The 14671-nt window shown below is 28.1% G+C and overlaps 1 protein-coding gene across 1 annotated transcript in view; it reads right to left on the bottom strand.

Annotated features, from left to right (window-relative positions):
• Window positions 1–14671, bottom strand: part of LOC105365993 (sodium channel protein 60E-like) — a 131877-nt gene that overhangs the window by 19842 nt on the left and 97364 nt on the right. The window contains exons 4-7 of the mRNA XM_011504293.1: window positions 8159–8339; window positions 4911–4988; window positions 2131–2272; window positions 1262–1396 (exon numbers count right to left, since the gene is read on the bottom strand). Of these exons, the coding sequence (XP_011502595.1) occupies window positions 1262–1396; window positions 2131–2272; window positions 4911–4988; window positions 8159–8339 (536 nt within the window). The remainder of the gene's footprint in view (window positions 1–1261; window positions 1397–2130; window positions 2273–4910; window positions 4989–8158; window positions 8340–14671) is intronic.

Genomic DNA, 14671 nt, shown 5'->3' with positions numbered 1-14671 from the left:
GTTCCCCCTCTCGATTTTTCCAATTTGCTTCTGTTCCATTACTAATGCTCCTTAGAGATGGCCGTTTGCATTGAAATAGTCCACGATACCACGACTATTACTACAATATTTTATTTTTATTCGTGCACCCGTTAGAGGGGATGGATACGGTGTTGGTGGGGGAATTTCTAATTGAGCTTTGGAAAGCTTTTAAGTTGCCGTTATTTTGCAGTTCGGAAATCAATTATTATAAGTACTTTATAAGTTTATCATTGAAATTCACGTAATAATATTATTTGACAAATTACAGATTTAAATTGTTTTAAAATTTTAAATTAAAGTGTGAACATCATTTTCTCATTTCAAGTATTGATTAATAAAATACATGTGTTCGTACACGCCTATACCAATGCATATATTTAATTTACACTTTTACTTATTAAGTCTTTTAAATATAAAAATGATAATTAAGTATTTGAACTCCTTATTCAAACAAAATATTTTGTCCAAATTTTAATTACACATAATTATTTTGCAAATTAATCTCTTCGGTTTAATTAATAATTGACTTTTTGGTTTGATTAATAGCCTCTGTATTTGTGAAATGCATCTGAGTTCTTCTCTTATTGTAATAATTTAAAATTTTGTATTAAAATAGAAATATTTATATATATATATGCTGAATATTTTAATTTTAAACTTAAGTTTAAAATTTTCAAAATTCTATTGAAATAAAATTTCTATTAAGAAAATTTATACAAATTTCCATATTTCTGACTCTGTTTATTTTTATTTAGAGATCAGTATGATTTTGAATAGTTCATTAATTTTACACGACTATCAATCGAAACGTTGTGTTGAGTTTCATCATTTTTAAAGTAAACCAAACTCTCTTTCGAAAATCATATTACAATTATCAATGTCTATATATTTGATAATGAAATTATACTTTTGAGCGAAACATCTAAATGAAATATTAATCTATAACTAGTTAATTTGTTAATGTATGTGTTCCATCTACACAGACGTAAACGTTATTGATTTTCATATAGTGATTATAATCTCTAATCTTCATCTATATTCGAATACAGAATACGTTGATAAACTTTTCATTGAAAAAGCCCTTTAATTTCCTTGCTCGATGGACTAATCAAAGTATTTAAAAAATAATCATTACAAATAACTCAGCCCAATTATATTAAAGCATTATTGTTAATTACTAATTTATATTTATATTAAATTTATATATTAAATACTCAATAAAAATCAGACGGAACGTTACCTCATTTGTGATCTCTGCTTCTTCCTCGTAGCTTAACGCCACGACAGCAAGCATCAGGTTAATGAGGTAAAAAGAGCCAAAGAATACGACCACAGTAAAGAATGTGACGCTTATTGGTCCGCAAGCCGATAAAACCTTACGAGCAAACATAAATCCTTATTTTATTACAGCAATGTGTAGTATTTTAAATTGTCGTTTTTCCAAATGTTTATGTCGAAGTGCATATTTATGCATTCAATTAAAATCCCATGTTTTTTTCTTTCTTTTTTTTCTTTATTTTCTTTTAAATTTGTGCCATAATTAAATTTATAATATAGTTATAATATTTGGTGAATAATATTTTTATCATTGAGTGGAAGTACATTATAACTAGCCAAACACGAGCGCAAAAGTTTAAGGGAATGGGCAATGTGTATTTATGTGACAAGTCAACCAAGTTTTCTATAAAAGTAACGTCGAACGGAATTCTTCTTTTCTATTTGTTCAAGAAACTTCGTTTTAATTATATTTCGAACATTATGTGCCGGGCTCATTGTTTTCGTTATTGTCCTGCGTTTTCAACTACAAAAGGTAAACAAACACGAACTTGCGCGATCAGACGCGTCAATAGCATTATTGTGGCAACATAACAAGCGGCGAATAAATTACGAAGCAAACGAATCGGCTCGTATCAATACCCCTTGCCACAATTAATTCGACCCAAAAGATGGAAATTACGACAAGAAGCTGAGATGGCAATTACGCGATAACAGTCGCATAAAGCGCATGTAGCTAAGCAGTAGCAGTCAATAGCTCTAAATTTCTCGTATTACAAGTTCATCGTCATCGTCACACATCCCCGGTGTATGCTTATGATCAAGGGCCTCTACCTTGTTGTACACGTCCTCCCAGTAATCGAGGGTAATGAGTTGAAAGGTGGTGAGCATCGACCACAAAAAGTTGTCAAAGTTGGTGTAGCCGTGGTTTGGATTCGGGCCCACACATAGGCACGTGTAGCTCTCGTTGCAATGCCTATAAAAAGTGATTGTTAATCGCATTGAGAATTGGTGGTGGGGATAGAGGGGTCGAGGTTTCATACGAGTGTTTTGGAAATGTATTTGGCACGGGAGCGTGTTATGAGCCGGCAACTTTTAAGTAATCCATTTATTGGCAATTTCAGGTTATGCGAGGTTTTTTCCACTAGGTTATCCTTGACTGAAACGATTTCGACGTTTAAGTTAAGCTATTTAGGGCGAAGCGGTAGATAATATTCATTTGTGGACATGTTAATTTAAATTGGTCGACTTGTTCAAATATTAACTTTGCTGTCGCTTTGGTTTAATTAATTTCAGCTCTTATTAGATTTACTGTATATTTGTATATTGCAAGCGGATAAACATGTAATGGATCAAATTTAAATCAACTTTTTAGTAGATGTAATGTTCATTAAATTTATATGCGTATATTATATAAATATTAAATCGTATATATTTATTTTAAGTATATTACGAATTATAGTTGAGAGTTTAATTTTAATTTTTCTTGGTATTCGTATAGATTGGTAAACTATAGACTTATCGATGGAAATTGCAATTTTTCTGAAAATTAAATTGATGTGTCAACTGATGACACGGTTAATCAATATCATTTATAACATAGTATTATTATTCACAATCTGCGAGATACTGTGCTTAACCAATTGTATCAATAATATCTAATATATTTTTTTAATTAAAAGAATAATGGAATATAATAATTAATCGATTAATGGTACAGTAAATTAATATTATTTTTAAATGAATCATATATTTCGTTTCATTGCTTTACGTATTAATGAATCATTCTTAATGCAATTAAATTTTGTATCGTAATTTTTAAAACTATTTATATTATTTTTCGCTAATGTTAATCGTAAATTTAACTCTTAAATTGTTCTTTTCTTAAAATTTATTACTTACACGAATTAATTATCTTTGTAGTCTCAATGTGTTTATTCCTATAAGTATTATCATTCACATCTAATATTAACGAATAACATTTAAGAAATAATATCATAGTTTGCTTCTGTAGAATATCCTTTCTTTTTTACAAGTTAGTAACTAAAACAATCAATTACATGTCAACCGAAAGTATATAAAATTTGACCTGATTTTTAACATTTTTTTCAGACATTAATTAACAAGTTTTTTCTTTTTTTTAAAAATTTTTTTTTATTTACATAACACATTAATTTTTAAAGTATTATTTCTAATAATTCAACTTGAAGCAAAGATGTAAATTACAAGAGAAGAGAAAAACAGTTGCATTGATATAAATTTGTCCGTAAAAATATGTCGAACTAAACGTGGATTGTTACTACTGATTTGGATTTATAATAATTAAAGACTGAACAGCAGTTTTTTTACATAGTATTATTTTGTACTATATATTGGCTTTTATTAATCATGAAAAATTCTTTATCTAATTGTTACACGTAATTATAAGTATAATAATTGATATTAATATTATCCGGATGGTGGAAAATAAACACGCAAGTTATATTTTAATGAGAAAATAGTCTTGTAAATATCTGTAAAAACTTGAAGTACAAATCATTAATTAAATTATGCTCGTAAATACCAAGGTTAAAATGTTAAAATATAGTATTCTAATTGTCTTGTAATAAATAACGTTACGTGTATTATTATGTAAGATTTTCATTTATAAAGATAATAACTATAACATTTATTTCGTGTCAATTGCAAATATTTGTAATGCGACCATATTTTCACGTATCCCTTTAAGGGAATATTTCAATATAAAAGGTTCTAAATTGAAAATTTGATGTATAATAATTTGAAAATTTATCATATAACCTACTTAATGCAATACAAATCTTACACATGTAATTTCAATGATGATTGAAACATTATATTTTCTGCTAAATTTTCAATTTCAGTATATTATTATTTAAGGTACTTGATATTTTATACATAAAGGTACGTAATATAATATTTATAAATATTAGTTGAATTTGTTAAAGCGGTTATGTACGCAATAATATTTTCCAACAAATTTTTATTTATGAATTTATTAATTTTTCCCATTATAAAAGCTTTTTGTAGTCAATATTTTTTTTTACTTTTAAATCTTTAATAATCTCAATTATATTTATAATGGATTCAAACTTATCAGCTATTTAATTACTGCGAATGTAAATTCCTTTATGGAGTGATTAATAATTTTTATTATTTTTATTATTTAAATGATATGACTTTATTGGAAGCTGGGAAACGAAAATTTAACCACGTATATTCTTATTTTATAAGCTAGATGTACTTAATTCAATGCAATTTTAATGAGGGAAGAGGGAATTATAACAATGAAGATCATATAAAAAGTGGCAAAAGTCACCATTAATCAAGAATACAAAGTTCCTCGCGATCGGAAAGACCGAGTTTCAACTCAGATTGTACATCTCATTGATCTTCCCAATGGAATTACCCGGAAGAAGTTAGCAGATGTGGGAGTGTTGGCAGCAAGGTTGATGAAGCATCGCGCGCACGTAATTACTTAAACGTAAGGGTTTCCGTATTGTAATTGGAAAAAGTAAGGTCGTAACAATAATAAAATATGAAATAGAGAGAGAGAGAGAGAGAGAGGTTTGTTACTGAAGAAAATTGTTACTGACCTGGCTCCAGTGACGTTTCCGCAGATGATAGGCTCCTCATCGTCGTTGAAGGCCCAGTTGGAAGAGTTCCAAGTCCACCTGTTGGAGAGGGAAGAAATAAGGAGAAATGAGAGAAAGAGAACATATCATTAACAATATATATATATATGCTTATGACTATTTTTATATTATTGCTATAGTCTTTAGATTGTTTATGCAAATGGCAGATATTTTTTTTTATTTTTATTATACGCGACTATACGCTCAAGTTTCCAAAAAAGGGAAAAATATTTTTTTTCAAAGTATACAGATTTTACGTTTAAGTATAACCGAGCTTTCTCGTATACTATTAGAAATAAAATTTCAATAAACTTTAAAATTGTTTCTCTTACGAATACATCTACATATATTTAATAGAGGAGCACTTCCATATAGCAAATATTTCACACACGTGTTACCCTTTTCCAAATGAATATTTTATATTATATGAGGAGATTTTATTCTTCATTATCTTATTAACAATGAACACTATAATTGCAAAAACATAGGTAAATATTTCTAACTTTTAAAGCTTATGATTTTTGGACTTTACCACTTATACGGTAATCTTACGTAAAATGTGTACATATACACTTAATTAAATATTATTGAGATGTACCTTTAGTAAATTTTTATAAGATTTTTTTATCCACAATATTATAATTTGAATAATGCTTGCATTTAATAGAAATTTCTAACAGAGATTTGTCAAAATGTATCGATAATATTTTTGAAGTTTTACTTATCAAAGAAATTTTTGTAATTTCACGAAACTCGGTTTCATAAATTTTTATTGCGATCTTTATGTTTATTTAGATATAAATCCCATCAAATTAACAATATTTCATCAGATATTGAATTACGTTTTGCTTTGGAAATTAATGTATAAGGAATCAACCAATATTTAACAGGATTTTAATCCGATAACTACGTGAGGTTGAATTATATGATATTGAAAAAGTTATTAAAAAAAAAATCAAATTATTTTGAATTTATTTCGTTACAAATGTGTATATAAATTTTACGAGTTATAACTACGTTGAAAACTATAAAAAGATTTAACGGCACATTTTGAACATGTAATTTATACAGGGAACAAAAAAATTATCATGACATGCGATGTATCATATAATTAAACATCATTTGTAAAGCTTGAACATGATTTTGTTATGATTATTGGATGTAAAAGCCATAGAAAACTGACGCGAAACAATTAAAAAATATATTGTAAAAGTAGAAAAAAAATATAATAAAAACTACGTATATATTATACAATTGACTCTAATGTCATAAAAGTTTATCGTTCGGTAATTTATTTATTTATTTATTGTTACCGACTTTTTCGCATTCTGTTTCTATATACTTTAGTTATGAAATATGGTTAGTGTACTGTTGGGAATACATATATGTCTATTTCTTTCTAAAATCTGATGGATAGTCGAACAACGGCACACGGTTATAAATTAAAAAAAGATTTAATTTTAGTAACAAAGTATTCGTGAATATAGTGATTTAATTATCATAATTTTTTAGCTTCTTTTGCAATAAAAGTTTATTATGGTAAAATTACGTTAGAATGAAAGATAAATGGATAAATCAAGTCATAAACATTTAATGAATAGTGGATGAAAAAAACAAAAAATAGAAAAATTTACATCGCAAACAATGTAATTCATATGCCAATAAAATTCATATGTTTTATGCAATAATCTATATGTAAATAAATATGATTACGAAAATTCAAGAAAATGATAAACACAAATTTGTAAAGTTTATGATAACATTGTACTTTTGTCACGTAATGCAAGAATAAAAATGCAGAAAAAAAGATAAACGATAGATTATCAACAGAGAGATTATTAATTGATTTTAGTTTTCAAATTATTATAAAATTATTGGACTCGTACATTATTTTACATGTATACTTTAACCATATACATAGGTATGTAAAATTTGCATAAATATTTGTCATAGTACTAATAAAATATTTTATGAAAATACTTTGATCATACAAATTGAAAAAACTTGTTGATATAACACAATAATTTCATTAAATATTATATTGTTTCATTTCGTTATATTTTGAATGTATTATATAAAAATATCTATTTCGAGTTGACGTGTGCGTGCGTGTGTGTGTGTGTGTTTCCTCACTGATCTATATAAAAGCAATTTCGTAAAATTTATTTGGTGAAAAAGGTAAAAATGCAGTTTGTACATTTTTATAAAGTTTGTTAAATTAAGGGAAATTGCACGGGTAATGATAATGTAACGGTAGTGCGAATGTAATTTTTAGATATTCCACATGAAGAGTAGTAATAATTTCGAAAATGGTGCATTGCACTGTATCATTAGATCAACTGATTACATGTAGTTTATAAAATGATATGGTTTAATTGCTTTTTATAAGAAATTACGTTTTAAATTACGATCAGCTACTTTTAATAAGCGAAATATGCTGTTTTTTTAGGTAATAATAAAATTTTATTTGTTTAAGAATACGAATGATTACTAAGCCGTAGAATGTTCACAATAATTTTTCATATAATATATTATTTTTAATACTTGATTATATATTAAAGTAGATTGCATTGGATCTAGCATGACGTCTTTTTATGTTTGGTGCTTAATGCTTTAAAAGATTTATGCGAACGAATGAAAACATAAATTTATTATAATTTCCCAGATTTTTACTTCAATTATATAGCAAAGATCCATATTGATATTGATTTGTATAATTGATAATATGAACAATTGTAAATAAAAGGTTAGTATCAAAATAATGATTTATAGATGCATATATATATATATATATATATATATATATATATATATATATATGATTTAAAATGTATTCTCATCTTTTACACGAAATTATGTATAATGAAAATTATCCGTTTAATAATACGTTCATTTGTATAATTATGTAAAATCATGAAAGATTTATGTTAAAATTTTGGATTTTTTTCTATTCAGAGTTTTGAAATATTCCTTATTAAGGCTTGATTTTATTTGTCTATTTGGTAATATTGCAATGCAAAAGAAACAAAGAACAAAAAACAAAAAAAATTTATTTAGATAGCATAATCAATATGTCAACGTAAGCTTTTCCGGCATCTAGAAAGCAGTGAGACATAAACTTATATTGACTGTCAAAATATAAATTTTCCCGAAAATTGATAATCGAGGAGCGTAAAGGGTAACTGAATTGAAGGATGATGACAGCTTACTCTCTCCAATCGACGGGAGTGGCATTGGGCTCCATGTGCTTGACGCACTTATTTCTGAGCTCGCCCATATAAACTTGCAGGGCGAAAAGTGCAAAGACCATCAGGCAAAAGATCGTGAGTGTCATTACCTCGGCGAGTTGTTTGAAACTGTGCAGCAAAGCGTTGATGATAGTCTTTAATCCTGAAACAGTCAAGTGAATTTCCTTAGCGCTTTGTACGGGCGTATATATTTAGACGGCGAGGCTAAATGTCAGATTAGCTTAAAGTTGATTTCATTCGCCATCTGGAAAGTCGCCATTAAGGTCTCAGGCATCTTTTCATATTGTTTACTTTTTCATTACTACGGAGCTTATACGCACACGCGCACGCAAAATTATTTTACGATTAGTCGAAATTTTTTGAAATCTTTATATTCCGTTCGTTTAAAGATCAATGTTCAATCTTAAATTGTTAACAGTTTACGTATTTATCCTTTATGTACGAGGTATTGTTGTGTTTAATAAAGCAATTGGGGCTCTGACTATTCATGAAATTTGAAAATCAGAAGAAGTCGGTTATATCGAGTGACCGAGAATCGAGAACCGAGTCGGTTATAAAGCCAATACAATTGAAGGAAATTTGTGAAATTTACGTTGAATTTTGACAAATGGTTGCGTATTCCGAGCAAGTTCTTTCCATTCTTCCGACAAAGTACACGATCGTTGAAATAATAATTGAACTCGTACTCGTGCGTTAGTGCGGTCAAAGTTAGTGAATTTCTTTTTTTGTTTTTGAAGTCTTACAACGGAGAGAGAGAGAGAGAGAGAGAGAGAGAGAGGCTCGATGCTACGAAACTGATTCTGACACTTCTTTGGGAACTCTCTAAGTTGTTCGCTCGGCTCGATAAAGCTTATCCGCGTTAATGGTCCGTGATATTCAGCGAGCAGCGGCAGAATTTACGCAAATTAGCCGAAAAAATTGTTTCCGACTTAGTCTTGGCTAGTCGCTATATCCTTGTTCCCGTTCCTCTACCTTGTCATTTTCATCCTTCGAGCCCCACAGTCGGCAATTTTAGCCTCCTATTTACCACTTATTAATTATTATTTTTCATTTTCACTCATTATTCATTACAACGTTATTTTCGATGCACGAATAATGATAGATTAGCTTATTATATTTCATGCGCTAACAAGCACTTTTTACCCGCAGCTTGGAATACGACGATAGTGCCATTGTTACGACCATGAATATTCAAGTGCATTTAAGGTTTTACTTACCGATAAGCGAGCGAATATTTACGTTTCAATTTACCAAGTACTCTCGACTCTTTCTGATAAAAATTTCAACATAAATTATAATTATCTCAGCCAATTTTTAATTTAGTACGCAGTACGGTCATACCACAAGCAGATAACATCATTAGGAGACTTTGATTTAACATCCCACAAAAAAAACAAAAAAAAAAAACGTTAACTTTTCGAATTGATTAGATTGACCAGACCGTTGGTCAGGCATTGTAATTTTCCAAGGTACTTTTATCCCAATTAATCCAGCTTGCGGAATTAAAATAGTGTGGCATTTAGCTGAGATTGCGTTTAGGACGATAAGAGGCCGCGATGAAAATCATCCGCTTCCATCCGTCCATATAATCAAATTCGAGGCCTCGTAGTAGTTCCCTCGCTTTATCGCTCACAGGAGTCTGAAGGTTGTAGAAAAAAGGGAGAAAAAGGGGGGAAAACCTAAACAAGGAAGAGGGTGGAATGGCGGAAGGACGGGAGGTGTTAGAGGTGCTCCGCGAAATGGTCAGGAGGTCGTGCGTTAATCGGGGTGTCGGAAGGTGCCCGATCGAGCGTGTACAGTGAATTGCAATTGCGATTAGCAGCGAGGCTCGGCTCAGCTCGTAAAAGAGCCGCCATTGACCCACTTTGCACGGCTGGACCGCTTCGTCTAGTTCTCTTCCCCTTAGCGAGTCGGTAGTTAGGCGGAGGCGTTCGCAAGCGGGGGATGCCGATCACCCTCCCAACAACCTCCGACCTCCGTAATTTATCGCGTGCATTGCCTCGCGTAGATTTATAAATGGCGGTGATTAGGTGGGGAAGGTGGGGTGGTACGTGCCAATTCGCGAGGAGAATGCATGTCCGAGTAGTTCTCGGCTCCTCCGGGGAATCGGATAAGCCAAGCATTAATGTGACGTCTTTCTCGTAGAGAAAAGGGGTTCCTCTTTTTCTGGCTAATTAATGCAAAACGAGTGGACTGTGTAGAGCTATCGAGAGCAGAGATACGCACGCGAGAAAAAGGAGAGAGAGAGAGAGAGAGAGAGAGAGAGAGAGGATGCTATTATTCTTAGTTCTTCGTAAACGAGTCCAGTGGTACTTTTTCCTTTCAAATGCCTTACAATTATATTCTGTATTACTTGCTCTTTTACTTTGAAACTTCTTGGTAATTAGCAAGTCTGCAGACTTTTAAGGACAGATTACATTTTACATTAAAAAATACTGGCTCTTTTTACAAAATTGGCAAACTCCTTTGCACGTATGTATCCCTTTCATGTTCTTTAGTAGGGATTTTTTTAAAACAGTTTCCATCGTTCATCGCTACTTGTTTAAAAATGTTGGAAAAATGTATCAAATTATGGTCTAAACGTTTTCATCTTTATTAAATAACGATACATATGACTTTTTTAACACCTTTTTTCAACGGGAATGCATTCAATTTATCAATAAATTTATTATAAAAATATGTATTTGAAGAAAAATAAAATTTGCTGAAATTTAAGTTACTTTGATTATTCGGCATCGACTGTCCAGGATTTGAGGAGAAATAATTTTTAAGTGTATATCTGGTTTTACTCGAATGCTTTTATTTTAAGCTCAATACATTAGACTATATAATCCAAAAGTATAAACATAAATAAACAAATAAAACAATACATAAATAATAAATAAACAAACATATTTACGTTATTTATTTATATAGTAATACTATATGGAATAGCGTTTTAATATTGTTATAATAGTAAAGTTTCTTTTGTATTCCATGTGCATTAGAACATTAAAGTATTTAGCTATTTATATTGAATATAATTATGCCATATGCATGCCATAATATCAATTTACACATCATTCTCATCGTTTATCTATTCATTATATCTCTTATTATAAATGTTAACGAAATAGTATTTAGCTCCACAGTCCATTAGAAACTTAATACCCATAAATGTATTACAATTTTATTGGCAACATTTTTACTATCCCTGTATTGAGCATTGTACGCCCGTTGTATGTATCTTTTATGGTAATTAAGTTGACGTGCTACTTTCATTATATTGTTGAACTACCTATGAGTACTTATTAACCGATGCTACTTGAGACAATTCTCAGTCAAGAAATTTTCCATCAACTATAGAATTTGAATGCGTCGACTTTTTCCAAGCTCCACTATCAATGAGTTAATACACTATATATATATATATATATACATATATCAATAGTACTTTTGATCATAATTATTGTGGTAAGAAATTTTTGTATCTTATTCTCCTTAATAATAAGTTTTTCAAGCAATTACATATATACACACAATAATTAGATATTAATATTTCTATTAATTAAAAAATTATATATTATATTAATCTTGTCTGTAATTCACATTACAATTACTAATATACAGGAAAATTATAGTTCGAGTTCATCTTTATTGGAAAATATTCATATACACAATATTTTGCTATTTATGTGTACTTACTTTGCGAAATAAAAGCTTAATGTATATTATGAACTCATAATGCTTATTAAAATATACATTAATATTTTATAATTTAATTTAATTTATTTTAACGTATAATTTGTATTAGTTAATAATGATTTTATTAGGTTAAATTTTCAGCTTAAAAATACTAGGAATATCTACTTGTTATCAGTTGTAATTCTTTTTAAAAGTCGTAATAGTCTTTTTACTCAAAGACAATTCCTGTATTAAATTTTACAAGATATTTTACTCTTTTTAGCTTAAGAAACTTCATTTTGTACCAAGTGTGAGTTCAATTAAGATATTTACTCAGCGTATACATGAAATTCAATATTATAATAAATGAGCATAGTATTTAAAGTTATTTAATGTAATGAATCATTGACAATTATATTAATTTTTCAGTAATTTTCCAATTACGATATATAAATCGATTATACATTTTGATGTTTTTCATAATAACACACTCAGTTGTATACAAGATGCCATTGTAAATAAATATTTGTCGAATAATGGAATGATGTTTAAGCCTAGTATTATTGATATTATTAGGATATTAAATGCTAAACGATGAAGATTTTGAAATTTATCCTACAAATTAATAGCAATTCTTACGCGTGTTAAAAGTAAAATATTACAACTCCTGTAATTGTTACCTATTAAAACTAATTTTTATCCTATTTACATTGTAAGATGGTTGAAATAAATGATCCTATGTTTATTATTTTATCAAATTTTTAAATAAAATACATTTATTTTAATTCGAAGTCGAAATAGATAAGCGTTCATAATTTATAATTAAATAAAAATATATCTTTCGGAATATTTCGAGTAATGAGTATTATTTTCATTAAATAATTTGTATAAAGTTCACATAAATATTGAGTTTGTACGTCTTTTTATTTTTTACTTCGTAAAAGGCATGATTACGTTAATACATTGATCCAATAAAATAAAAATCTTATATTTATTATATTTATTTGTTATTGTTGTTTGAGAAAGATTTTGTACATAAATACTTTTCATATTGCACGTAAAAGTACTTAATCATTGCTTAAAATTTAATATCTGTACAAGTTTGTTGAGAGTTTTACGTATTTTTATAATTTATAGAAAAAATTTGTCAAACTATTGCATAGTTAGATTAGTTGCTTCACTTGCATATTCTGAAAGTCATTAAATCTTTGTCTTTTTAATGAATTTCGTCGTGATGAATAGAGTCAAGATTTGTACGGTGATACATAAGATGATTGATGAATCACAAAAATTTGTTTCTTCTAACATACAATAGAATTATGTCTTCTTGACAGATTTCTATTTGTCTAAAGATTTAAGATGAATTTCGTTATAATAATTCTAATTTATTATTTGACGTTTATTAACATATTTCTACTAAGATATAATAAGAGTAAATAACACGATGAAGAGGAGAAAATATTTCCTAGAAATTATAATCGCTATTAAAATTTTTTTTTTAATACAATTTAATTTATACAGTAAAATCTCAATGCTTATTATTTTTATTCTGTTTGTATATTGTATATTGTATATTTTTATTCTGTACTAACTGTTTTTTGTAAAAGTTTGCAGTGACAAACTTATACTCAATGAAAGCAGTAGAGAAAAGCAAGTTTCCTGAATCATTTTACATTATTTTGCTTTAATAGTCTGGTTTAATGTCTGTATTTTGCTGAATTCAATTCGTGAATTTAGATTAGAAATTTTTTAACGAAGTTTCACATTCATTAATATAAATATTTATTTCACGAGAACATATTTTTATTTTTTCAAAATTATTTGTTCACCTAATTTTTTAAAATACATTTTCCAACTATAGCTAATTTTTTCTCTACATTTAAATGAATTTGTTATTTTTAATGTTAACGAATACTTATAATGCGAGTATAAAATATTGGAATCTTATATTATCACAATTTACTCGAATATTTATGAATTTTTTTATAATATATTTCCAATTATAATTTACAAATTCAATATGATTAAAAAAAAGTAATAAATCTTATGTGTAAAGAGTAAGGATAATTTTGAGAAAATTAAATATAAGCAATGTTATAAGTGTACTTTAAAAGTTTTAAGTTAGAGATTTATTTTTATATTTATATTATGTATAACAATCATTATTTTGTAAAAAGATGAAGATTAAATATTTAAAGTTTTGTCACATATTAATAATTTTTTTAAATGACAGCCCTCTCCATGTATTTATAGATAATTAACGAATTTTTTGGCCCTATTACTTCTGGTAATATAATTCAAAACGCAATAATGTAATTGATATATTTTTATAATTTTTCTGTTATAAATGAGTCGATACTAATAGAATTTGGTGGGCTTTTGACATTGATAATTTAGTAAATGTTTTATGTCACTGGAATTAAGTTAAAATTTACTTAAAAGTAAATTTACTTACAAAGTATAATCACTGGAAAAGTAATTATAAAAATAACTGGACTGCAAGTATTTTTATAGATTAGTTGTCGGCAACATTTCTTTTTCTCTTACATTATTTTTCTTCTGTTGTCGAAATATATATATATATATATTTCAATCTAGTGTTCGACTTTGTGCATCTATGTGTAGGTAATTAAAATCGTCTCGTATTTGCTGACAAATCTTTCATTTTTTCCGCAGTAGTAGATGTTTAATCTTCAATTTTACAGTTTGATATTTCATACGATATATCGTTGCGATATTTTTCTTCCTAAATTTTTCCCTTCAACTAACTAAAGCTGATTATTTGTATAATTTCAATATAATGAAGAAGCG

Source organism: Ceratosolen solmsi, unplaced genomic scaffold (assembly GCF_000503995.2).
Source record: "Ceratosolen solmsi marchali unplaced genomic scaffold, CerSol_1.0 scaffold25, whole genome shotgun sequence".
NCBI lineage: Eukaryota > Metazoa > Arthropoda > Insecta > Hymenoptera > Agaonidae > Ceratosolen > Ceratosolen solmsi.
This window is presented reverse-complemented; position numbering and strand designations above follow the sequence as displayed.